The 27,773-nt window shown below is 37.6% G+C and overlaps 1 protein-coding gene across 1 annotated transcript in view; it reads left to right on the top strand.

Moving 5' to 3' along the window:
* SYNJ1 (synaptojanin 1) overlaps positions 1 to 27,773 on the top strand; it is an 88,980-nt gene that overhangs the window by 27,356 nt on the left and 33,851 nt on the right. The window contains 10 exon segments of the mRNA XM_029214021.1: positions 1,357 to 1,582; positions 2,359 to 2,442; positions 7,231 to 7,292; positions 8,437 to 8,533; positions 9,909 to 10,078; positions 12,440 to 12,521; positions 14,956 to 15,108; positions 18,140 to 18,305; positions 23,110 to 23,301; positions 25,198 to 25,282. Coding sequence (XP_029069854.1) covers positions 1,357 to 1,582; positions 2,359 to 2,442; positions 7,231 to 7,292; positions 8,437 to 8,533; positions 9,909 to 10,078; positions 12,440 to 12,521; positions 14,956 to 15,108; positions 18,140 to 18,305; positions 23,110 to 23,301; positions 25,198 to 25,282 — 1,317 coding nt within the window.

Raw genomic sequence — 27,773 nt, forward strand, 5'->3', positions numbered from 1 at the left:
GTCAGGTGTAAATTTAAACAATCAAAACAGCAAGGCATTGACTGCAAAGAAAAATGAAAACTGACAGCAGAGGGAGAAACTCTACCTGAATAAATGTACGGATCCCGCTCCTATTTAAATGGGGGATCTCTGCTAGGACAGGGGCCTCAGCTGTGGTGTCTGGACAGACTGGGTCACAGTTTGAGCTTTGCCTCAGATCAATGTAGATAATAATAAGCGTGGAAGCTTATGTCATTGGATTTCATGTTATCGCCTGAGTAATCCTACTACTCATCGCCATTCCAGTATGCTTTCCTGAGCGGGTGAGAAGGGCTGGGGTTGCAGCTGGTTTTCCAGGACTGCACGTGGCCACCGCCTGTTTTCTGTCTCCTACAGCTGTCGCTTGACAGGAGGGGGTTGGGGACAACTGCTCCAGCTGGCGTTGCTCTGTATTCTTGGTATTAATGGCCCTAAGGCGTCAAGAAAATGCTGTGACATTGTTTTTATACCTCTTAAGACAACAAGATGGTGCAAAGCACTTAAGAAAGATTTCCGCTTAGATTGGTAGTTTTAAAACTCAGAGAACCAAGCTCCAGTATTCTAGAAACTTCACTTTTGTAAGGCACCTTTTTATCTGAAAGTACCAGATAGAAAGTTTTTCTTCACAACAGTATATTTGCTTTGGTGGTAGGTTGGTGAGGAGCTTCACGTGTTTGCTGTTGGAGGAATAAGGTTCGGACAGAGCCCCTGAGGCGGCCAGCAGGATGAGAAGATGGCCGGCGTGGCAGGACCCCAGCCCCTCAGCCCTGCTTTAGCCGTAGCAACTCTGCTTTTATGTTTCCTGATCACCAGGCTTCTGCGTGTTCGTTTGAACAAAACTCTTTGCCCCAAAAAAGTTTGGCAACCAGGCCCCATCCGTTATCTAGAATGTAAAAGTATTTGGAGCAGTGGAAAACTCTAGACATGCATTAATACGGTAACCACTAGCCCATCTGGCTGTTTAAACTTAAATTAATTAAAATGGAGCCTTATAAAAGTCAAGCCTTAAGTAGAGCCTTCTAAAGTAGGGTGGGGATGTGTGTATGAAACCCTTTTTTGGAACAAGTGATAAATACATTATGAATAAAGACATAACAGAAATGGGGCCCAGATTCTAAAAACATAGAATGTATGCTTCTTTTCTATGGACCATAGATCACATGTCCAAGGATCTCATTTTATAGCCCTATCTTCCAATCCCTGCCATAGTAAATGTAAATGAATTGATTTATTTTTGGTGCCTTTTAATGTGCATGTTCCAGGAGCAACATTTTGAAACGTACGCTGTGAGTCGTCCAGTGCTCATTACGCTAATGCAGTTACTTCTTTTTTTGTTAGGAATCAGTCTTTGCACTTGCATCTCAAGCACTATGGTGTGAATTGCGATGACTGGCTATTACGCCTCATGTGTGGGGGAGTAGAAGTCAGAACAATTTATGCTGCTCATAAACAGGCAAAGGCTTGCCTCGTTTCCAGGCTAAGCTGTGAACGAGCTGGGACCAGGTTCAACGTCCGGGGAACAAATGATGACGGTCACGTCGCCAATTTTGTAGAAACAGAACAGGTATATGTTTGTATTGCTTAATTCATGTATTAGGGGAGGGGCACAGAGAATAATACGATAACAGATTTTTATTGATTCAGAACTCATTTCGACATCTGTAATGTCATTTTATGGTTGTTCTTGGCTACTTATTAGCCTTAAGAGAGGATTCCCACAAACAAACTTATTTAGCCATGGCTCTTCAAGTAAGTAACAAAACTTTTTGCTAATCAGCATGGCATTGCCAGTGTCATACATTTTAGTACTGAATTTAAAATCCTCAATTATAGAGCTAGACAGCTTAAGAAAAGTGTGTTTTGATGAAATTAAGTCAAACCCAACTCTTAAAGCTAGGTATATAGTACCATTAAAATGAAAAGTTATAATATTTTTGACTATGAAACTATGTAATTGTAAATTCAGGCCATGCCCCCGGTCCATTTCAGATCTTCAAATTAGTTTTTGAAAAATAGAAAAAGCTAAAGGAAAAAAATGAACTCTGAAGGTATATGTATAAAATATTGAAATTCAAAAGGAATTCCTTCTTAAAAGTTGTAATTCTTATGCTTCTGTAGTCACTATTTTCTTGGTTAATGTATATAGAAGAACTATCACTAGTTGAAAAAAGAATCCAACTTATTTAGTGGCCTATTGGATATTTTGTTAGGATCGTTTGTATATGAGAGATTGGTCATGAGATATAACTGGCGTGCACTAGAAGTTAGGAAACTTGTCTTTTGCTGTAGAGGTAACAGCTTCGTCTGTGGAAATATTTTACCCATTGTTTTTCTCTGTAGGTTGTGTACTTAGATGACTGTGTTTCTTCCTTCATACAAATCCGGGGGTCTGTCCCATTGTTCTGGGAGCAACCAGGGTTGCAGGTATGCGTTTTGACATCCAGGTTTTTTTTTCTCTTGAGAACTTTCCATATTTTCTAAAGTTTCAGGATAGTTTATCAGTTCATTTGATAGTTCTACTACTCAGTCTAATAATATTAGCTAGATCCATAAATGAGGATCCAAGCACAGAGGTCCTGGAATTGTTCTAGTTATTTTTTCCTTTAATGTTCTTTTAAATATCCATAGAAATTCAGCTCCCATATTTAATATTAAAATTTTGATGTTTTCATGGGACACTGATTTTCAAAGTGTTTCTGTGCTTACTATCTCAGTATCTTAGTGTATAACAATTTAGTTTCTGTAGGTAGAAAAATGTAGTAGTTAAAGCTTCTGAAACCAGACTTCTCAGTTTGAGCCCTTACTCACCACTACTAGTTTTGTGATCTTGGACAAGTGATTTAACCCCTTTGTGTCTCAGGTTTCTTATCTGTAACATGGGAATAATATTAGTAGTTCCTACTTCTTAGGTCTTAGGGTTCTTATGAGGGTGAAATGGAAAGTGCTTAGAATAGTAACTGGCACACACAGTCAGCACTAGGTAAGGGTTAGCTATTGTTGTTAATAAGAATATATCTGCTACTGAAATTTTACTTTGTAATTTGTAGTGACTTGTCATCTTGAATATGTTCTCTGTTTTGCTTTCTGATCTTCTTTTCCTAAACTTTCCTTTGTTGATTAAACGTAAGATTTTTTTTCACCTAAGATCATAATACTGGATTGCCCATAGTAGTGTGATTTTGCATTTTATTTTTATTCAAACATGTTTAGTTCTGAAAGTGTTAAATTATATTCATTTTAGGCTTCTGGTATATAATGTGTAGTAAATTTTGTACCTCAGTCTACAGTATTGAGAAAACGGACAGAAAAAAAAAATCTTGCCTCCATTTAGTTCACAGTTGGATCTCTCTTATTCTAGGATGGTTATTGTGGAGGAAAATTGCAGACCACTTGAACCTTTTCAATAAGGCAGTTTATTCAAGACAGGCTAAGAATTAACAAGGATTAATACTTGTACTGCTTTGCTAAAATTCCTGAGTTCTCGTTAAGACCAGTTTAACTCATGTGGGTTTTATCTTTGGCATATAGGTGTAACTTAAATAGATACATTGCTCCCCAAGTCTCTCTTGGGAAAGAATACCCACCCTACCCCACTTCTCCTAACTTTTTGTGACCAGAGGAGGGTGTTTGGAATATTTGCTTTAAGAAATTTCTAAAACCCTGTTTTGATGCAAGGTAAATGCTTTTGCTTTAGAGACAGGCTAGTATAAGAGATTGTAATAGCCTATTTATAAGCCCTCTGTTTTACCTGCTTTCTGTGTTATGAAGAAGTTCAGAATTACAGTGTTTGGTTATTCAGTAAGGTTGGATCCTGAGTAGTTACATTGAGGGATCCTCCTTGGGTGGGGCTTCCTTCCGACTTCCTTCTGTGTTCCGTGGCCTGTCCACACAAGTAGTCTGGCTGGATAATGTCATTTGATTATGGGCTGAAAACTACAGATTTTTAAATCGTGCCTTTCTTGATAGAGTAATATTTGAGACATCAAGGCAGTCCAGCAATTCTGCCAAATCATCACTGAGCTGGCCTGTTGTCTCAGGTTGGGTTGAGGATTGGGTCAGTAGTTCCCAGTTATTTAGCTTAGTAGTTTTTAAAGCCAGCCTTTCTTTGAACAGGGATGGATTCGTTTCATGAGTATCTTTTATCATTTCCCCACCATTCTAAAAGAGTAGGTAATAGAGGAATGAAAATAATAGATATTGATTTAAAAAAAAATGAAAATATCAAGACCCCAAGTTCATTTTCTCATAGAAGACAAATAAGGACTTTTGACTTAGGGTGGCTGTAAATGGTCATTAGGTGTCCTGTGTGTTCTCGGGACTGGAATTTATTATTGGGAATCCTTGAAGTTAGTGTTGCCTAGTGAGATGTCGCACTTCACAAGTCACGGACAGAGAATCCTCAGGCAGTTGTCCCTTGTTCTACCTCTTTTCCTCCATGCATAATTCCTCTCAGGTTCTTAAAATATTTTAAAGGAATCCTTGGCAGTGATTTTAAAATGCAGATTCATGGCCTCAACTTCACTTGAATCTTTTTGAAAGATTCAACTTGAATCAACTTGAATCTTTTTGAAAAGATTCAAAAAAAGAATCTTTTGGAATGGGGCCAGGAATCTGCATTTTAATTTGAGTGGTTAAGTTAACCACTCAAATTAGAAAACTTGTGCTGTACTGGATCCTTTCCTGCTGCCCTTGCGGCGTATCCAGCCCTGCCTGCTCCAGTGGCCAGTCCTGAGCCAGCAAGGCGGCCCTGTGACGCTTAGCCCCAGCTTTCTCCTAGGTCTTGGGACTTTCTCTTTCTTTTCATCCCCACTCCTGTCATCTCAGTTAAGGTCTTCATAATTCCTTCTTGCCTGGAAGATTCTATTCTCACAGTTTTCTAACTGGTCTCCTCCCTTTCTGGCCATTCTTACCACTTTGGATCTATTTCACTCATCAGATCTGTGCACCCGTTTCTTCGTGTTCTGGCTTCCTCTACTCATCTGGCTTCATGCCTGGCTATTTCTAGCAAGAATCCTCTGCTCCCCAAACGAAGGTTTGTTGTCCTTCGGTAGCCGACTCAGATCTCGTGGAATGGATTCCGGTCACTCCTCCACACGGATCTCTTCATGAAATCCTTAAGTTCTTTTAAACGTGTATTATTCTGTACACATTTGGTGTATATAGTCTTGTATCCTATGAGAAGTTCAAAGACTGTAGTGGTGCTTCAGAGAGAGCTTGCAGTCTGTTTGGGGAGACAGGCCTTTTATGGAAAAGATAAACATCAGTATCAATTAGTTTGAGGCATCATAAGAGTTGTCATAAGGTGCTGCCCAGGTAAGAGTGATACTTCAAGTGCTGGCAACTCACTCGTTTTACTTACGATTTCCTTTTTTTGAAGGTACTTAGCATTTATAATTTGTAGTATTCCTCTGATACTATATCATTACATTATATTATAGCCTATATTAGTCTTAAAAATGGTAAGCGTCATGAGGTTTATGCCTGGCGTGGTGTGGCACATTGAATTTTTGGTTGAATTGAAGTTTCAGGAGTATGTGAACACGAAGCAATGCTATTGTCAGAAGGTGATGTTGCATACCACCACCCAGTGAAATGGTTTTCTAAACACAGCTTTGATGTAACTTTTTTTTTTAATGGGGTAAATTTATGGTTATTTAAAGCCTTAAAACTTTTATCACCGTTGACATAACTTTTTTATTATAGAATTTTTTTTAACATTGGGTAATAAAACCTGGTCTAGTCTAACCAACAGATTGCTGTGTTATGATGTGTAGCTAACTGTGTATATGCGTTGGGGAGCAGACAGTAGGGAACCACCACAGCCGTTACCTAAAAAACATGAGAAAACTTGTATTTTTTTCACCTTCTTAACAGTTGAGAGTACTGTGCAAGATAAATGTTAATGAATAAACAAAATGCTAAGTCTTGAACTTTTATAGTATAGGCAATTACCTGAGAGGACTCCAAAGAGAAAGTTTTCTGCCGCCTAAAATGCTTAAAGTCCTGGAGCACACATCTTTCAAAATTTAAGATTTTATGCAGTCTGTTAAGCACTAGAAAATGAAATGGAATATAGATGTAACATTTGGCTAATCAATTTCTTACTAAGAATAAAAAGCACTAAAGAGAGAATCCACTGATTTCTCAGGACAGTCATTCAGTTGTCTCATCAGATCAGGAGGGGTATTGCTGAGTGAATGATAACACTGTTAATTCAGTTTTGAACTTGGATGGGCATATTAGTGCTTATTTTCTAGTTTTACTTGTCCGACTGCATGACTGATCTGGCAGCCCTCCTCCCACGCTGCCTTTAAAGTCACTTTGTTCACAGATTGGCAAGAACGAATTCTGGGGAACTTTGATCCCAAAGTCTCAGGGAAATGTTTAAAAGTGAAATTCAGGGAAAGAATCTGGTCTCACTGCTGTATATCTTCTTGGCATCTGTTATACCTTTCTCAATTCTGCCTCATCTCTCTGTTGCTTTCCTATAGGAGAAAAGAAAAACTGTAACAAAACACAATCGCTAGTTATTTTCCATCTTGTTTAATTCTCTTAACCCAGATTTTCTGATTCTGCAAAATGTGCTGTAACTATAGTTGTGTGCCTGAGAGATTGACTTGGAAAGTCTGTTTTTCCAGGAACAATATTTTTAATTTGTAGGATCTTTGGGTGAGGGAGGAGTGAACAGAGTATTCAGCATAACAGAGAAAAAAAGAATATGTAGACATTGCACTTGTCGGCAGCCCGGAAGAGTAGGAATTTTTGGTCAGGAGGCCTGAATTGTCATGCGAATCTTTTTTGAAATGAATGCTGTTGCCCTGAGAGGACAAGTTTATTCACTTGGCTGTATTCGGTTTTTTATTGCCCAAGTGGCAATATCGGTTGACATATAAAGGGCACGTAGTTTCAGCTTAAAACAAGGTAATGTATGTGAAAGCACTCTTAAAAATATCTTACATAAATAAAAATCCTTGTTAGTTTACAAGTGTTTCATAATGGTCTAACTTGTAGTTCTTTTTTTGTGAGGTTGTGTTTTAAAAAATAAAAGGGATGAGAACCTCCTAGAACTTGTTTTTTAAAGAATATCATGAATGGCAATCACTCAGCTCGCTACTGGGTGTTTAGCAAATGCATTGTTACATACTGTAAACAATATTTCTTTTGTCTACATGTTGGCTTTTGGTATGGTTAAACATATTTTTCTTATCTTAGGTGGGGTCTCATCGTGTTCGTATGTCAAGGGGGTTTGAAGCCAATGCACCTGCTTTTGACAGGTAAGACTGATTATTTTTACATTGTGCTGTAGGTTTTGATATTGCTAAGCAGTGAGACTAGTTCTAATTGTATTTACTGATTCATTTCAGCTTTTTTGGCTCTAAGGAAAATTTCTTCTTGACTCCTAATTTAACTGGAGGACAGTGACACTTACTGTTATGCATTCTAGGGGTGGTAGCACTAGGTGTGTGGGTCTTGTTGTCTGGTCCTTAAAACTACCTCTCACCGGTGCGCTGTCCAGTACGGTAGCTACTAGCCGCCTGTAACTCTTGAGCATTTGAAATTGACTAGTCCAGATTGAGATGTGCTGTAGGTATATAATATACACTGGATTTGAGACTTAGTGCAAAAAAAATGCAAAATACTTTATTGATATTTGTTTTATATATCAATTACATGTAGAAATGATATTTTAGCTGTATTGGGTTAAATAAAATATATGTAAATTAATTTCCTCCTTTGATTTTTACTTTTTTAATATGCCTTCTAAAAAAGTTTAAATTCTGTCTGTGGCTCATATTACATTTCCTTTGGACAGCATTGCTCTCTAGCTTCTGGAATGGTTAGAAGCTGGAGCAAATAAAGGCTTATATTGGGGGTCTCTTTTCCTTAAGGCTAGAGCTGTTAAGGAGGTCTCTCTGAATACTCACGGAGTGTGTGATGTCCTCATGTGTGAGGTGCAGCCCTACACCCTCTGCCCTTGCTGCCTTCCCAACCAAGCTGGGTGGCTCGTGTTTTCCGTGGCTGTCTAGCTTCAGCCTCAGGGTGGAGAGGGATCTGGATGATTCCAACAGCTCTAGCATAGGTGGGAGTTTAAGTCAGAGAGGAAATTGCATTGAGTTTTTATAAATTCAGAGTTTTGAGACTGTGTGGAATGGATTTGTATCCAGTTTTGCCAACTGTATGAGTTTAGGGGCTTCCCTGGTGGTCCAGTGGTTAAGACTCCGTGCTTCCACTGCAGGGGGCTTGGATTCGATCCCTGGTGGGGGAACTAAGATCCCACATGCCACAAGGCACAGCCAAAAAAAAAGAAAGAATAATATACTGCCACGTGGGCCCTGTTTAATAATGGGTTCCTGTTTATTGAAAAAGGTTTTTGGCTTGTCATTTGACATATGTTTATTTCCTTTCTTTCTTTAATAGGCATTTTAGAACACTTAAGAATTTATATGGTAAACAAATAATAGTAAATTTGCTTGGATCTAAGGAAGGGGAACATATGCTAAGTAAGGCTTTCCAGGTAAGTGTGATCATTTTTTTCTTCTGTTCTGGCCCATGGACACCTAGAATGGTATTTTTAAATAATATAATAATCAAATTCTTCCAGGAAGTAAATTACTTCCTAGAAAAAGATTGGGTACTTGTTGGAACCATTCATTCTTTGGGGCAATTAGGTAACAGTTTAGGATAATCTTGCTGAAATTGGGATTATGGAAAGCTTTCAAGGCAATTGACCCTGTTTTCTAATCTGCTTATTTATGTTGTAGAGAAGCAGGAGGATACCCTCCCCCTAAAACATGCTCGTCTGTCACTGGCATAAAGATACCAGGCAGGGCTTCCCTGGTGGCGCAGTGGTTGAGAGTCCGCCTGCCGATGCAGGGGACACGGGTTCGTGTCCCGGTCCGGGAAGATCCCACATGCCGCGGAGCGGCTGTGCCCGTGAGCCATGGCCGCTGAGCCTGTGCGTCCGGAGCCTGTGCTCCGCAATGGGAGAGGCCACAACAGTGAGATGCCTGCGTACCGCAAAAAAAAAAAAAAAAAAAAAGATACCAGGCAGTTTCCTCCTTCATCTGTTCATCGTCTTGCCTATTTCCTAGAAACCATAGTCACTGTTTTAAACCTATGAAATGTTGAATAATGCATTTGTATACACACAAGACTTCTTGTACTGATGAGAGAAAATTTGAGAATTTTCATTAAATAAGAACCTAAAGAAATGTCTGACTTCTAAGGAAAAATATTTTTCATAAATGTTTATTGAGCCTGAATTGATATAAATTATAGTGTTACATAAGATTATAAACTTAAACAAAATGGTTAGAAAACATTTTCTAAAGTTTAAGCTAATGAAGTCCAAAATTAATTGTTTGGCTATTTTGTTTTAATATTGTTAATAAACAACTTATACTTTAGAGAATGTGGTAAACTTTTTATGGTAAACTTTTGAAACGTTTGTATATATTGAAGGTATAAAAAAATGAATTTTTCAATTTTTGATGGGCTTTGTCTTAAAAAATAAGCTATTTTATTTTGAGATTCTGTAATAGATATAAACAGTCATTATATTTTTATGGTAAAAAATGAAACGCTGGTGGCTGGAAATCATTTTTCATTTTCTAAACCAGATGGGAATCTTATTTAAGTTCCCTGATATTAATCATGCCATACCTAGTCTCTCCGGGATAGTATATGAGGTTTTAGGAAAAAGATGCCATAAGATATCAGCAAGTAATTTTCCATTTTACTGCCGGTGGCGATGAAAGCTTCGTGAGATTAGTAAGATTTCAAGGACCTGCTGAGATTTTCATTTAAAATGTAAAGTTCCATTTATAACAGTATATTGATAAGATCATATTTAGTTAACATTTAAATGAATATTTACCTTTCATTTTCAGAGTCATTTGAAAGCTTCTGAACATGTAGCTGACATCCAGATGGTGAATTTTGACTATCATCAAATGGTTAAAGGAGGAAAGGCAGAAAAATTACATAGTGTTCTTAAACCTCAAGTCCAGAAGTTTCTGGATTATGGATTTTTTTATTTCAATGGAAGTGAAGTTCAAAGGTTTGACTGCTCTGTTTCTCTTTTCTTTAAATTGGGACTTTGCTATAATTTTATTTAATTAAATAAAATACCTTCCTTTATTATACTTGATTTTAAGCTTGTTTTCCTTTCTTTCTAGTAATAGCTTACATTACTGGGCACATACCATGGGTCAAGCAGTACACTTAGTCTTTACAAGTATAATAACAATTGTAGAGATCAGTTCTTTTATTATCTCCATTCACATTTGAGGAAGTGGAGGCATAAAGCTGTCATCTGCCCCAGGTCATATAACTAGGAAACGGTAGAGCTTGATTTATCTGGCTCCAGATCTCATGCTGCTATCTCTGAGGCTATTACATTTCTCTCTTAAAATTAATGTCTTAGGGGCTTCCCTGGTGGCGCAGTGGTTGGGAGTCCGCCTGCCGATGCAGGGGACACGGGTTCGTGCCCCGGTCCGGGAGGATCCCACATGCCGCGGAGCGGCTGGGCCCGTGAGCCATGGCCGCTGAGCCTGCGCTTCCGGAGCGTGCTCCGCAACGGGAGAGGCCACAGCAGTGAGAGGCCCACGTACTGCAAAAAAAAAAAAAAAAAAAAATTAATAATATTTCTTGGCTTCAGTAAGGATTATTATTATTATTATTATTATTATTTGGCTGTGTTGGGTCTTCGTTGCTGCATGCGGGCTGTCTCTAGTTGCGGTGAGCAGAGCCTACTGTTCGTTGTGGTGCGCGGGCTTCTCACTGCGGTGGTTTCTCTTGTTGTGGAGCACGGGCTCTAGGTACGCGAGCTTCAGTGGTTATGCAAGCAGGCTTAGTAGTTGTGGCTCATGGGCTCTAGAGCGCAGGCTCAGTAGTTGTGGTGCACGGGCTTAGTTGCTCCGTGGCATGTGGGAGCCTCCTGGACCAGGGCTTGAACCCGTGTCCCCTGCATTGGCAGGTGAATTCTTAGCCACTGTGCCACCAGGGAAGTCCCCAGTAAGGATTATTAAATGCAAAAAAAAAAAAAGAAGACATTGGTTATTGTCTGCTCTGATACAGAACTATGAGGTTATAAATCTGAATGTGTGTTTAGCTCCTAACTACTGGCCTAATTAAAAATAAGTGGTAATCGTCATCGTTCTATGAAGGCCTCTGCACATTCAAAAATGGAGGTGCTTAGCATGGTCTGAGGGTGGAGTTTTTGGCCCTCTGACATCAAAAGGTCACTGACTCAACACTCACACATGCCCAGTTGGAGGGTTGGTGGTCCTAACCAGTGTTAACCAGTTCAGCTTGGTCCTATCCAGTCTTAACCAGCTCATCTCCAGCTATACACAGCTGACTCCAAGTCCCTGGAAAATAACTTGGACAAACATTTTATTGCTTAGCCTGCCTGCTGCTTGGAGGATGTGCAAGTCTTAAAATGACCTTGATTAGTGAAGGCAGGTAAAATGGATTTGACTAATAATTACCCATGATTTAATTATAATCTACATAAATCATTTATTTGGAAACAAAAAAAATAAGTGGATGTGGTTGAATAGAGAGATATGTAACAAAGAATATATGGCACATTTCAATTAGGATGTGGTCACAAATCCCCCCTGAACAATGCCATGGAGGGAGTGAGTATAGGTCACAATTAGGTGACTTGAGTTCAAATTCTAGTTTGTTCCCCTTCTGATTTTGTGAGCCTGGATAAGTCACTTAGCTATTATGAGTCTATTTCTTATGCTACAAATGACCCAGATTCCGTTAATAGTTAATGAACGCCTGCTAGAAGCTAGAGGCTGTGCTAGGAGGGAGAGGTCCAAGAAAGACAAGATGCATTTCCTGCCTTAAAGGAGCTCATGGATTAGTGAAGAAGATACAGTCTATAATAGACATTTTCTCCCTCATAGGTTATTGAGGGTGTTCAATGATGTGCATGAAGGGACTTGAAAGCCTAAAATACTCAATAAATGTAAGCTGATGCTACAGCTCTTGAAGATAATGATTTTACAAATAATTAGGGGCATCTGGATAGAGTACTCAACTTTTCCCTTTCTCTATGTTCCCAAAAGTCAGGTAACAAGAAAACAATTCAATGTAATTCCTTGTGACTTTCTAAAGTCTTTTGCGTTTTCAACAAATTGAATGGAGATAATAAAATCTATCTTGCAAATCTAAAAAAAAAATGTATGGCAAAATGTTAACAGTTGTAGAATCTGGATGGTGGGTATATGGGTGTTCACTGTAAAATTCTTTCACCTTTTTTGTGTGTTTGAGAACTGTTACACTAGAAAGTTGAGGGGGGGAGAAAGTAGATGCTACACTTTAATCAGCTTAATTTTTCTCAGTTGTTTTAGGTTTGTTATTTTTGTTTTAAACTGTCTGTTTAATTTCACTGAATTTGTTACAGATGCCAGAGTGGTACAGTTCGAACAAACTGCTTGGATTGTCTTGATAGAACAAATAGTGTGCAGGCATTCCTTGGCTTAGAGGTAAAAAGAATAAAATATGTCTATGCAACTTGTATCAAATGCCTTTTTCAGTGCTTTTGTAATATTTATGTTTCTCATTAATTACTTTTCACAAAATGAAGTTATGCTAAAGGCATTCTTCTAGTCTTTTTCTTTGGGGGAGGGGGCAACATCCCTTTTTGTTTAAATGTTTCCTTTATCTGTTCTAAATACTTTCTTTAGATAGCATCTGTTTCCCTCTATTGTTCCTTAACTTTCCCTTAAAAAAAAACCCTGCTATTTATACTATTCCAGTAATTGCCTCTTTCTGCCTGTCTTTTGAATAAAGAAAAGAAATACATGTATAGTGTGTGTGAAGGAAAAAAACAAACATGTATATATTTGGCCTTCATTCTCTGTGTTGTCTTTTAAAAGTCTTTTTGGAATGGGGGAGGATCTGTTTTCACATGTACAACCCTATAGGATTATATTTTCGACAGAGTCTGATCCAGTGCCATTTACATGGCATTTTCAAATCAGTAGCTACAAAAAACAGGATCAGATGAAAATGTCATTGTTAGAAGGAAAGTGAATGAGAGCCAACTTCTATAACAAAGTCTCTGTGTAAAAGTTTTTTCCTTTACTATTCATATATCAAATTCAGTCTAATTTAGGCATAATCTCAACGATTTGACAAACTGTGTAGCAATGCTGAGATTTCTAAGTCTTGCCTATTATGCAGCAGTTAGGTTCATAAGGCTATTGTGGGCCTTCATTTAGTTCCATAGGAACTTAGCATAGTTCTCAAATACTATGAAAAACAGGAATAGGAAGTAACAGGTTCTTATTTCCTCTAACAGATGATCTTAAATTTGGCCAGAATGTTGGTTAATTAGTTACTCTGCAACTGAGGGTCTTTCTTTCTCGAAATGAAAGTACAATGTATAGAATTGTCTACTACAAAAATGTAGTTTTCATGTAACTAAGTAAATTTTACTGCTTTGCCTTTTTTGAAATCTGTCCTTGAGGTTTACTTAGAAAATACAACAGAAATAAGAAAAGTAAAAGCAGGAATTTGGTCATAGGGATGGAGTTTATCGCACGGCTCAGGTTTGTTCTGAGTTCTGTTCTGAAGTGGCTAAAAACATTTAGTTAGATTCTGAGAATGAGCTTAGTGAAATACTTGAACATCTTCATTAAAAGTAGAACAAGTGTTAGAATCTGACTTAGCTGACTACCCACTGTCTGTTGTTAGGTGTGAGAATACTCCCTCGTATAGCAGTTGGTTGACTGGTTACAAAATATACTGCTAATGTAGGCAAAACCAAACTACTTGTAGTGAAGGCCACTTTTGCCCAGTTCCTTGAAGAAGGAGGTATAAATGATAAAGGAGATGCCGGAGGCTGATTTTGTTAATGCTCCATGCCAGCAAAGAGTAGCCCTGGTGTAGGTCTCTAGGCAATCAGATAAACCCAGTATAGGGTTTTTAATATTATTTCAATGTTTGATCCCTCTATAATTATGGATAATGTCCACTTATAGACAAGATAAAAGAAAACACAAATGGGAGGGAGTTAAGTAAAAATGCAAGGCACCGACTAGATTCCAAGTAAGAGAAAGAGACTAGATAAGGATTATACGTTGCTTTGCCTTTGCCAGACTTCAAGGCTGAGTCATTCATAGTAAAGACCAATAACTTTTCTCAACACTTCTACTGTGATGAAGGAACTGTGGGAGCCCAAAGATCCTTGCATTCCTTGCATGCTGTGTCTCCCCCTAGTTCTCCCTTATATGCTTTACTGATACGAATTTTATACATTAGAAGCTGTCGTGACTTTATTCAGAGATATGACTTACTTTTAAAATTTTGATAACAATTCAAGAGCAGCTCTACTTTTCTCACAATCTCCTGACCTTAATTACCCAAATGTGTAGAACCAAATCCAGAAATTAAAGAAACTTAGTTATTTCTACATATATTTAAATAAACTAGGTAAATATTGATATATTTCTCTGCTCCAATGTGAGCTGTTGTGTGTTGTTCTTTTAGGTGAACAAGATAAACTAGTCTGATTTATAGGGACATTTTTTTCCTTCTTTTTGGCTGCGCGGCTTGTGGGAACTTAGTTCCCCAACCAGGGATTGAACCTGGGCCCTCGGCAGTGAAAGAGGGGAGTCCTAACCACTGGACCGCCAGGGAATTCCCCATAGGGCCATTTTGATAAGCTTAATATCATTTAACCAGAAAGAAGTTCTTATTACTTCAAGGGAATACTGAGTTACTTGTAGGTTTCATTGATGTGATATTTACTTTAGAAATTGACATGGTGGGAAATAGTAAACTTGTGTTTTCAGAATCCAGACCCACAAAGTCCTGTAACTGTAAATTTTTGGTTTGATTCTGGTAGTTCTTAAAAAGTCACATCATAATGAATGTATTCATATACTTATAAAAGTTTCTCTTTTGCTATTTTAGATGCTAACTAAACAATTGGAAGCTCTCGGCTTAGCTGAAAAGCCTCAGCTGGTGACTCGCTTCCAAGAAGTTTTTCGATCAATGTGGTCTGTGAATGGTGATTCAATCAGTAAGATTTATGCAGGAACTGGAGCTCTTGAAGGAAAGGCTAAGGTAGATCTAGATCTATCGTAACATTATAAAAGATCCTTTTTCCTTCTTTAGTAAAGCTTTAAATGGACTCTTTTAAATTAATAGTTTGGTTTTTATAAGGTATCTGTTTTAGAATTCTGCTTTATCATGCTTTTATGTCCTCTTTAACACTTCCTTCTATAGTGGATACTAATGATTGAACAAATAGTTATTTCCCTAGGTTTGAGGGACATGTATATATGACATATTCAGTTGTTAGTGATAATCCACTAGGCTTAGATATGTGTTCCTCACATTTTTTAAAATGATTTTTCACCTGCATAATATCTGTTTTACTTTTCATATTATTTTGATTAAAAATATGTTTCTTTTAAACCTTTGGTGTTGTGTGTGTGTGTGTGTGTACGTGTACGTGGCCGCACAGCACGGCATGCAGGATCTTGGTTTCCTGGTCTAGGGATCGAACCCAGGCCCCCTGCAGTAGAAGCACAGAGTCCTAACCACTGGACCGCTAGGGAATTCCCCCAAATATGTTTTTCTTTAAAAAAAAAAAAATCAGAGACTTCCCTGGTGGTCCAGTGGTTAAGATTCCACACTTCCAGTGCAGGGGGCATGGGTTTGATCCCTGGTTGGGGAACTAAGATTCCACATGCTTGCTGTGTGGCACGGCCAAAAAAATTTTTTTTTTTAATTAAAAAAGTAAAACAACAAAACAAAACCTCCCCTCCCCCCCAAATCATAGTCTTCCCAATAAGGAGTCTTGTCTTATTTGACTTTGTTTCCCCAGCACTTGACACAGTGCATTCTGTTGGATAGATGTGTGATAAATGCTGGATGGACTAATAAATCAATGGGCAATTTATGCCACACCCACTGTGAACCGAATGCTATTAGGGCTTAAGTTTGTTTTTTGTTTTTGTTTTTGTTTTTTTTTGCGGTACGTGGGCCTCTCACTGTTGCGGCCTCTCCCGTTGCGGAGCACAGGCTCCGGACGCGCAGGCTCAGCGGCCATGGCTCATGGGCCCAGCCACACCACGGCATGTGGGATCTTCCCGGACCAGGGCACGGACCCGTGTCCCCTGCATCGGCAGGCGGACTCTCAACCACTGCACCACCAGGGAAGCCCAGGGCTTAGGTTTTTATTCTTTTTCTTTTCTTACCTTGAAAAGGAGGCTATCAAAATGTGCAAAGGAAGTGTGAAATATGGACATAATTATAAGTCTGTGCCTCATCATTACTTTTATCTACAGACTACTTTCTCCTTTAGTGTTTGGCCCTTACTGAGGGACTTTGGGTGCATACTTGAGGTATTTTTCATTATTTTCTATACTTAAATATTGACCTTTTATGGCTCCTGGCCTCCACTGAATTTATTAATATTCTAAATCCCTATCCCCAGAAATAGAAACAGGGACATTTACCACTTTTATAGTTTCTTATTTAGCCGCTTCAATATAGCAGCTGAAGTTCATCATCACAAAGTCTTCTTTTAATTTCCAAATCTTCCTCCTCTTTTGTGTCTCATAAAGTGTCATGCCTCTGTTCAGAGGCATTGGCCTTACCTGCAAAAGTTCCTTTTGTTCAACTCACAGAAATAATTTGTATTGACATTTACAAATATTTACATCTTAAATGGTCCCTATTTTTTTTGTTTTGTTTTGTTTTCGGTACACGGGCCTCTCACTGTTGTGGCCTCTCCCGTTGTGGAGCACAGGCTCTGGACACGCAGGCTCAGCGGCCATGGCTCACGGGCCCAGCCGCTCCATGGCATATGGGATCTTCCCGGTCCGGGACACGAACCCGTGTCCCCTGCATTGGCAGGCGGACTCTCAACCACTGCGCCACCAGGGAAGCCCCCTTAAATGGTCCCTATTTTTGAAAACCCGAGATTGTTAAACTTTCATGTATTCCTTTTGAATAAAGAACATAATTCTTGCTTTTAAACCTGATTCTCTACAACTATTGCTTAAAATATTCTTTTATGTTCTGCCTTTTTGTTTCTGCAGTTGACTTCCTATGTACAGAGGTTACATATATTTTCAGTGGTCTTTTATCTCTAACAAAATAGATATGAAATTTTATGTATTAAATATTCTAGTCTGAATTGAACTAAAATCTAACATCTGAACTGCTCTTTCTTTTCCTTTCTCTGGGTTCCTTTTGATTAATTGCCTGATAATGTGAATGGTGAGTCTCTTTTCAAATAATGTCATTTGCATATGTTTTATGGAAGGGAATAACGTTTTAAGCCTCAAATTCCTGTTATTTCTTTAAGGAATAAAAATTACATATTGCAAACTAAAGTTCTTTTTCTAAAAGGCAAGAGTTTGTTGTTGTTTTTTTAAAACAATCATCAAAATCTGTAAGATTAAAATATCTTTATGATAGCTAACACACCTGAGTAAAATATATGTTCATTAGAAGTTGTAATCGACTCTCTCACTGTAGGAATTGGCATATATTTATTTTTATTACTTATATTTACATAGGCAGAGTGACCTAAAATATACAAACTGTAGTTTACATGTTACAGACTAGACCTTCGTTCTCATATTCAGTTTTAGTTTTAACTAATGTAAGTTATTGGGAGCAATTTCAATTTTATTTTTCTACTATTAGAGTACTTTGAAGTTTTCCTGAGAACATGCAAGTGCAGTGTATCCTCCTTTATCTCCCCTGCTTCTCCCCACCTATCCCATCCATCCCCAAGTCTGAAAGTTACTATGTAAGAAGTAATTTCCTTGTCTTGAATAAGTATATTTCAGTTTATTTCCTTTATAGTAAACAATTTTAAACTTCTAAGGCTCTAGATATCATTAGTGGATGCAGCTGTGGCCCTGAGCTTCTTCTGTCTCTGTGCAGAGCTGTTATCCAAAAGAGGAAAAGAAACAGTGACATCTTGAGGCATTTTAATGTGATGGTTTGATATTCAAAATAGAATAATTAGGTCCTTTTTATTACAGTAAAGTCATATAAAACTTATTTAAAGTTTCAGAATACCTATTGAATAAAAACAATTTAGAATGAAAGTCCATGCTTTTCTCCCCAACAGGCTGGAAAGTTAAAAGATGGTGCTCGTTCTGTTAGTAGAACAATTCAGAATAACTTCTTTGACAGCTCCAAGCAAGAGGCCATTGATGTTTTGCTACTGGGAAATACTTTAAATAGTGATTTAGCTGACAAAGCTCGAGCCCTTTTAACTACTGGAAGTTTGCGTGGTATGCGTCCTTACTTTATATTTTACTTTATATTGTTTATATTCCTTCTAAAAATCCAAGAGGTAAATGTAAACTTATTTACGTAAATACTTGTTAGATTGAGTTGATTAAAATAGTTTTGGAAGGAATTTCTGTCCATGTAATTTTCTAAAATTGCATTCTCCAAAGGAAGTTTATCTCTTTTCCTAAAACGTCTATATCATTAGTGGAATTATTAAGCTAAAACCGAGGCCCATGCATGTTTTCTTTTATAGATTATGATTGAGGAGGGAAATGGTTTAGGTATTGCTAACTTTATATAAGGCAGGAATTCATAAAATATTCAGCTAGTACTTTCAGTAGAGTATTTAATAATTATGTAGAAAACATTGCTTTATTGAAAAAAACAATACCTTTGTTGGTTATTTTGCTAATCACCACCCCAAAAGTTTCTATAACTTGGTCCTACCTTTTAAATGCTATTGTTTGAATAAGCATTAAATCATATTAATAATTTTAAAATGCTTATTATTGGACACTATCATTCCCAATTTTAATATTTGACATAAATATATGGCTTTCAGAATGGCTGTTTATCTTTCACTGTGTCTTTCATTAAAATCAAAAGAATTTGAGCTCATATCAGTGAGCGTATATTAAGCAGTATCGTGGGAAAACTCAATATACATTGTAAAACTTAATAGACTTCCTTAATTTCATATTTCTTTCTATTTTAACACTGTAACACTCTGAACATGTTCATTTCTTCTGTTACCGCCCCCAAACCAAACCTTTCAGTTTTCCCTGTTCAAGTAGGAGAAATTGTTCTTCATCCAATTATGTACTCTTGGGTCATTACTTAGTCAAATATGTTATCATGGATTCTTTCAGAATTCTGCATGGTGCTGAAGGTAGTTAATTACAGTCAGCTTCTCAGGGGTCTGTGAGTAGGCTGGGGACTGAAGTCTACTAAAGCTCTGAAAACCAGAATCTGATCTTAGCTACTGCTTTTAACATCAGGCTTTCTTCCTGGCTTCCAGCAGTAGATGCTGACTGATTTGCATCTTATCACCTCTTTCCACCTGTGCCTACTTTGATATGGAGGCATTTATCAGCAACAACTGAAAGTAAGCCATTGAAGGAAAGAGAAGTGAGGGACCTGAGTAATTCCCGGACTTGATCATCAGTTTTTTTGGTTTCCTGCACACTTTACTATATGAAAAATATACCCTTAAAAAAAGTACAGTCAGTTCTGCTCTAATGCTTATTCTGAGAATGGGAATTTTGTTCCAACAGGGATGCTATATCAGGGGACATTTTGAGTATAATGCCAATTCTGCAGTAGTTTATGCATGATTTCACTGGTAATAATGCTAGGGAAATGCAGAAAGCTGCACCCAGCAGAACTGAGTTGGGTGGAAATATACACAACACACATACACATGTGCGTACACCTGAGACATCTCTCTCCCTCCGTTCACCAGATGTATGATGAGCCAGATCCATCCATAACTGGTGTTACAACTTACCGTCCAATTGCAGAGACCTCTTCTCCCAGGATTCACAATTACTTACAAGCACAGGCCTCCTGCTGCCCGTTTCTATGAGCAAACCTTAGGTCTTTGTCAAAATGAAGTGCCATATTTTAGACGTATTCGTACATTCCTTAACCATCTAACACGTGTAAAATTCTGCTACCGTTTTTATATTAGGTTCCTATCTTTCTTGGCACGTCATTGCCGAAGTGTTTGAATGTTGTGCCCGAACCCCATTTTTGCCATAAGCCCTGTGCCTGTGGGAATTTGCACCATTTTGCCTAGCATGGTGATTTTGCTGGAATGTATATGTTTTGTTATAACTGAACTGATAGTACTTATCAACTGGTGCGTCCCAGAAAGAATACTACAAGGTGTAAGGGCAGTAACTTCAGTATTTCAAAGTCCTCCAGCCTCTTAGGTTTTCAGGTTCATATTCTCCCTCACAAGTATATGCACGTGCACACACACACAGGCTTACATACGGGAGTAGCCTGGAAAGCAGGCCTAGAACCTTCTGATTGTGAAACTCTGGACATCACTGAGTCCCCATAGGATTTTTCTTAGATGCAGAAGGTTTGCATCAGTCATCATCATTTATTTTTATCTTTGGTGTCCTACAGCCATCAGAAAAAAATTAACTCATCAAACTAAATCAAAAGAAAAAAATGAGGCCGTCTGAGAATGTTTTGTCATAACATTCTAGACTTCAGCTGTAACTTGCTGTTTTACTAATGATTCTTTGTTTTCTTCTTGATGCATCCATAGTTTCTGAACAGACATTACAGTCAGGTACAGTATAGAAAATCAATCTGTAAATAAAAGCAACTTTTTCTCTATTTTTTTAAAAAGTTGATGTTGTATATAAATAAAGCCGCAAATAAATGGAAACTTTATTTTGCCCTCTGAATCTAACATGATAAATTGATAACCTTGTTTTAATCTGAGAAAAAAAATTTTGAGTTTGAGAAAACTAAGTATTTCATTTAGAAGGAAATATGCAATGCTCTTTGTATTCCTGTAGCAAGTGCTTAATTCCAATTAAATATAGGTCATCTAGTTTTAATTTTACTTTCATATTTCATTGAACAAACATTATTAGTGTTATATCTTACTCTTTATAGCCTACTGGAAAAAACCCAGGTGTGAGTCTTTCGGATTAATGCCCGAGTACTGTGACATTTATGACTACTCAATGGTGCTTCTCACACATAATATTTTAAAAGGCATTTAGTGTACTAAAATATGATCTGAAATCTGCTAAAAAGCATTAAGATTGCTAACAAACTTAGGAGAGTTAAGTGTGTAAGACCTAAAGGTCATTATTTTTCTTGCCTTTCCTGTTCTTAGGAATCTCACGCCTTCATTCTCTGGACAAGGTTTATGATCTTGTCTTTAAACTTGAATCTGTGGTGAAATGAGCAAAAGCTAAACTCTTGCCAGAAATTTAGCTGAAAAAGACTTTCACTTAAGATTTGGTATCCCTTAAGATTTGTTTCACTTAGTTATTGTTCTGAGTGTTTTGAGAAACTAAATTTTTGGCAATTGGCAATTTTTTTGAGAAGGATGGAGGAAGAGAGCCCTTGGATATATTTTTGAGTTATGTCATGGAGTCCATTTTCTGAAATGGTATGGTATTTAGGGATGGACATCTGTTTGAACATAGACTCATGTCTTTCTGCACATTAAGGTGCCAACCAGTTAAGAATAAACTAGGAATTTTTTGTAAACTTTTTATTCCATTTGTAAACAGACTTTAGTAGCTCACCCACCATGGCAACATGTTTTTGTTCACACAATTCATTATTTGTCTTGCTGGATATTTTAAGCTGTTAAATCATTATGGAGCTTGTGTTTTGATATAGAAAAGATTGTAGAAGCTGTTTTCTAGCAGTAACAATGGCAATGACTTCAGTTAGAAAGACCAGTGCTAATCTGTAGTAATAGAGAATTATTCTTTATCCAGGTTCAGCAGGCTTTCAGTTAACCATACCAACAGGCCAGAACAAATAATCTGCTTTCATTACCACTGGACACCTCTATATGAGTAATCAAATCAAATAGCAAGAGGGCTAGAAATGTGCACGTCTGCCCCTGGGAACAGTGGGGACGTGCTTGTCATGTAAATCAGCAGTCCTCTCATGGGATTCACAGGTCAAACTATTTTCACTCTAATCCGAAAAAGTTATTTGCCTCTTTCACTCGTTCTCTCACAAGACTGCTTGCTGTATGTACCTTGGTATCCAACAATAATAATTAATACCGTAATAAAATAAGATCCTGTGGTGAAAGGTGAGCACCGTTGTGATTTCCCTTTCCTCTTGCCAGTTAACCGCCCGTTAAGGGCATATTCTCTGTCTTTAGATTGAAGTCCTGTTAAGGCTCTATTAATTTAAGTGCCAAGGATTTGACTTAACCTAAATGAAGCATGGTTTAGGGAAGAAGGATAGGTGGAAGTCAAAAAAATAGGTGGGGAAAGGATTGAGGATTCAAAATGTATTGAACATTTATTCATTTAACCATTACTTACTGAGCACTTACTATGTACCAGGCGCTCTTCTAGTCACTAGGGATATTAGACCATTTCTGCCCTCATGGAGCTTCCATTCTTGTGAGGGTCCAGTGGCTGAGCAGTGTGAGAACAGGGATGGGGTGGCAGGTGAGGGCAGAAAGGCGGGGCAGGTTGTTTGGGGTCTTGCAGAACGTTTGTAAGGACTTGGTGTCTCCTCTGAGCTGGGAGGCATTTAGTCATGGCTTCATCTCCATCCTCTCATTATTGTCCATAATTTGTGTTTTTGTCACGGAGCCATTATTCATCAAACCACCTGTCAGTAGCTAGAATCCTAAATGTAATGGCTCTTGAATGTTTTTGTTTGGGGAGAAGTAACATATTTTTACTAGCCTCCGAATGAAAGCTGTATGAAAGTCAGTTGTTATATTCCTAAAAATGTGCAGTCTTTGCTTTTGTATTTCATAAAATAGTGTACCATTTCCGTGAAACAGAACTGTTTGTTCTGCATGTTTTTTTGTTGCTGCATTAATTTTGTAATAGGTTTTTTACTTGGGCTATTGTACTTAATGTATGATTTTTTTAAAGTTGTGTTGGTTAATTGCATTGTGCTGGGCTCTGTGTTCAAGGCTGTCTTTTTTGTGCTTATGCATGTATCTGATGCTTCTTTGTGCTGATGATGGTAATTGTACTTTCCAGCCATCATTTCTCAGTCATGAAAATCAGTTTTTGTAAATGATTAAATGCAGCCAAAATTCTGTTGTGTTTTGTTCTCGATTAGCATCTTCTAAAGTTCTAAAGAGCCTGTGTGAGAATTTCTACAAGTATTCAAAGCCCAAGAAAATTCGAGTATGTGTGGGCACCTGGAATGTGAATGGCGGGAAGCAGTTTCGCAGCATAGCTTTTAAGAATCAGACCCTCACTGACTGGCTTCTCGATGCACCCAAGTTAGCTGGCATCCAGGAGTTTCAAGGTTGGCTTTTTATAATACGGATTTAATTAATTAACCCTGACTGTGATTTATTAATCTAGAAAAGAAATGTGGCACTTCGCAGTATGCATTACCTTATAAAAGAAACTGGGATTTATACATTTGAAGACCAACATTCTTATAGGTAAATCTGTTCAAATCTTAGGTCTTTTGTATTCCTAGACCTTTATCTACTACTTCATAAGAAAACATGGTAAAATAAAAAATCCTTTTCTTTGTTATTTGATTCTCAGGAAATTGGATCCGTACATAAATTGATATCTTTAAGGTAACTACACGTATAAGAAAAACTAGTTCTGTTTTTATTCTTTAGACTGATACAAAGCAAGCTTATTTTATGATTGATAATTTTTCAAATTTAATATGTTCTATTTTTCAAATACAGTCCTTTATTTGCTAAGATAAGAAATAGGGTGATCATGAGCAGTTTTACAAAACTTGTTTTGACGTTTGTTGGCCCTTTATAGCAAACGGCACTGACTCATCCTCGTAAAGACTCGTCATTCAGTTTGGGCACTCTGCCACCAAGCTCTTAATAGCCAGAACCAAACACTGAGCCGAGGATGCTTGTATTCAGATTTTATCCAGAGTCATAGATTTGAGGCCTTCTTCATTTAAGTCAACTTTAATTCCTTTTTCAAATGGTACACATTTACCAAGTGTTATTTATGAAGGTGATGTACATAGGAAATACTGTGAGATGCAGATTTTCCTTTTTTAGTTGTCTTTAATCAGTCACACCTTAAACCCTGGGAATTTCCCTAAACTTTTATTAAAATGCCCCTTTTCATTTACACTGAACCTAACTTGAAACTGTTGTTGTAGTAATAATAAAATAACAGCTAATACTGCAATTCTAACTACTTTACATCTATTCATTTAATCCTTATAACAGACCTAATATACCGTCACTATTATTATTCCAATTTCACAGATGAGAAACTGAGACACAGTAAGAGAAGTGACCTGCCCAAGGTCATTCAGCTAGTAGTGACACAGCCAGGGTTTGAACTCAGGCAGTTTCGTTCCAGAGTTGGGCCACTGCATTTTATTTGTGAACGTGGGCAAGTTGCTTAGGTTCTCCAAAGCCTCAGTTTCCTGTCTGTAAATAAAAGGCAAATATAATCTGTCTCCTAAGGTGTTTGTGTAGTGAATGAGAAGATTTGTGTATAAGCCTTGCACATAACAGCAGTCAATAAATTTATTTTTTCTCAGTATTTGTTCATAGTATTTATAAGTTCTTTCTCTAGCTATTTATCCTCATTTCTGAATGCTTGGGACACCCAGAGTACCCTGGGGTTGCTTATCTAAAGCAGCTCTGTTCTCTTTTGGTCTTGTCAGCTATGAGAGAGCTAATGGCTAGAACAGAGGGGTTAGTCTGAGCCCCTGACTCTTCTCATTTTCCTAGGTTGCTTCCACTTAGGAATCTTCAAATTTAAGTGTAAAAAATCCCTCTCAACTGTTTCCTCTAATTTGAGACTGTTACTCAACCACTTTATTATTTGTACCCTTTCTGAAAAATTTCTTTCCCTCTCCATTTTGAGTCACTTTAGCCTTTGAGAAGTGGCTTGTTTCTCTGCTGTCCATGGTACAAACTTTAGCAAGAATTCTTTCAAAATGATTTCTGAAAGGACTTAAGGATCTTCAAGAATAACAGTCTTGGATAGGCAAACTTAGGTCACCTAAATAGAAACTAAATGGAAAGTAATTTTGTCCCCCTCAGAGGGTTTTGCCTTTAATTTGAATTTGGTTAAACTTGAAACACAAAAGTGGACTTTTATGAGATCTGATGTTGATCTTAGTTGGGTTGGGGGGTAGGGGGGTTGCCATTTAACTAAGGCCATCTCTTAAAAGTCTCTCCTGGATGCTTCATTGTAGATAAAAGAAGTAAACCAACTGATATATTTGCCATTGGTTTTGAGGAAATGGTAGAGTTGAATGCTGGAAACATTGTGAATGCAAGGTAAGCCAGCCAGGTAACACACAGGGAAACTTTCTAGTTGACGGGCGTGGGGAGCAGATAACTAAGTACTTGTTACAAGGATAGATTGAGAGAATATATGTGAAGATGCTTTTTAAACTATAAAATAGCAGTTCTCAAACTTTTTGGTTTCAGGTCTTTCTAAACTCTCAAACGTATTAAAAATCTTAAAGAACTTTTATTTATGTGAGTTTTATCTCTTGATATGTATCACATTAGAAATTAAAAATGAAAAATTTAACACATTTAATTCATTTAAAAATAACAATGATAATAAACTCATACACGTTAACGTAAATAACACATTTTCTTCCTGAAAAGTAGCTGTTTTCCAAAACAAAAATTTACTGAGAAGGATGGCATTGATTGATAGTTTTGCAAATGTCGTTAGAATCTGGCTTAAGACGGCTGTATTCTCACATCTACTTCTGCATTAGTCTGTTGCAATATGTTGTTTTGGTTGAATTATATGAAGAAAATCACATAAATATGTAGCTGGAAACCGAAATATCTTAATAGCCTTTTCAGACCATTTCTTCTCTGATACCACTTAACAAATAGTTTCCCAAAGGTTAGTTGCAGTGTGGAATCTGAAACCATAGCGATGACCTTTTTGTGCTCAGTTATATTAAAACATTGGTCTGTCTTTTACCCTTGCATGATTTTGAAACATCATGTGTTGGTCATTTGGAAGATATTAGTTCATTGAGTTATGTAGATCTTCCAAATTTTGACACGTTTCATTGTACAATATTAAACATTATATTGGTTAATTTCATCACTCATCTCACCAGCAAATTCGTCAAGTGTGTGGAAGCTGTCAAGATCAGAGGAGCAGATACAGGTTTATCAAGATTCTCATTTTTGTTTGAAAACATAAATTTTATCTTTGGAAATAGATGCTATTTTTTTTTCCCTTGAAAACACAGACTTGGCTGAAAAACTGTTTGCCAAATAGTCTAAATCTGAATAACCATAGTCTGTCACTCGTTCTTTCTTACAGTCTATGACAAAAGGGGCATTTCAGCTCTGAACTCAAAGTATCAGGTGCTTTTCTCTGAAACAGCCATGGTGTATGCATTCAGTATGCAGCAGAAGTGCTTGATGTGTATTGTCCATTCATCACACAGAATACTATAAAGATGGGACTCAAGGATTGAGCTTTGACAGAGTTAATAATGTTTACTGCTTCATCAGGATTTTCTTAGGTGAAATGGCATTTTTTTAAACTGTGAGCGCATGGGGGTAAAGATGATAAGGAATACTAGTACGGTTTGGTGCCTGGATTCCTGCTAAGACATCGGCACTTATTGTTTTTGCACCATCATGCAAATGTCAATACAGTGAAAAAGGCAATCTCTTAGCGATATTAGGGAGACAGTTTTGACCTCATGGGTTTTAGGGATCCTCAGGGATGTTCCCCGACCACAGCAGAGAACTGATGTTCTGAAGTGTTATTACAAATACAGATTATTTTAGTGAAATTGAAAGCTTAAGTGTTTTATTATAAGAAATGATGCTTGCTTTAAAAGTTGAGTAGTTGCCCATCTTTTGTGAGTTTTTTTTTTGAAGAATCTTTTTCTTTTTTTAATTTTATTTATTTATTTTATTTTTGGCTGCGTTGGGTCTTTGTTGCTGAGCTCAGGCTTTTCTCTAGTTGCGGCGAGCGGGGGCTACTCTTCATTGCGGTGCACGGGCTTCTCATTGCGGTGGCTTCTCTTGTTGCGGAGCATGGGCTCTAGGCATGCAGGCTTCAGTAATTGTGGCTCGCGGGCTCTAGAGCGCAGGCTCAGTAGTTGTGGTGCACGGGCTTAGTTGCTCCACGGCATGTGGGATCTTCCCGGACCAGGGCTCGAACCCGTGTCCCCTGCATTGGCAGGCGGATTCTTAACCACTGTGCCACCAGGGAAGTCCTCTTTTGTGAATTTTTAAAGAAGATTTTCAGAATAAAATTATGGGCTGAAATAGTATGTTATTATAGTCATCAGTCTTGAAAATGACAACTTTCTTCTTAGCTAAAGTGAATAACAATTTATACAGGGAAGTAGAAAAGAATTCCGACTTCATTCATTTTGCTGTTTGACTCTTTCCTGAAAAAACAGATTCAGGTCTTAGAACATATTCTGAGGGCTCCCAGTACCAAACACATTGTTCAGTTGTTGGTCTAAGTAGAGATTAATCAAATTATTCTTTAATGAAAATGGTGACTATTCATTCATATATTTAACCAACATCTACAGAGCACCTACCCTAAGTGCTGAAGATACATCAATGAATAAAACAGACAAATATCCCTACCTGTGTGCACCTTCTTTTCTAGTGGAGGAGACAGACAATAAACAACTCGAATAAGTAAGTTATATAGCATGTTAGAAGACGGTAGGTGCAACCGAAAGTAGATAGATAGAGGTCAGGGCATTGGGCATGCGGAGGTGGGGAGGTGTGTGTGGTTTGCAATGGAGTGATCAGGGTT

This window comes from Monodon monoceros, unplaced genomic scaffold (genome assembly GCF_005190385.1).
Source record: "Monodon monoceros isolate NGI ecotype Baffin Bay Population unplaced genomic scaffold, NGI_Narwhal_1 Super_Scaffold_11, whole genome shotgun sequence".
Lineage (NCBI taxonomy): Eukaryota > Metazoa > Chordata > Mammalia > Artiodactyla > Monodontidae > Monodon > Monodon monoceros.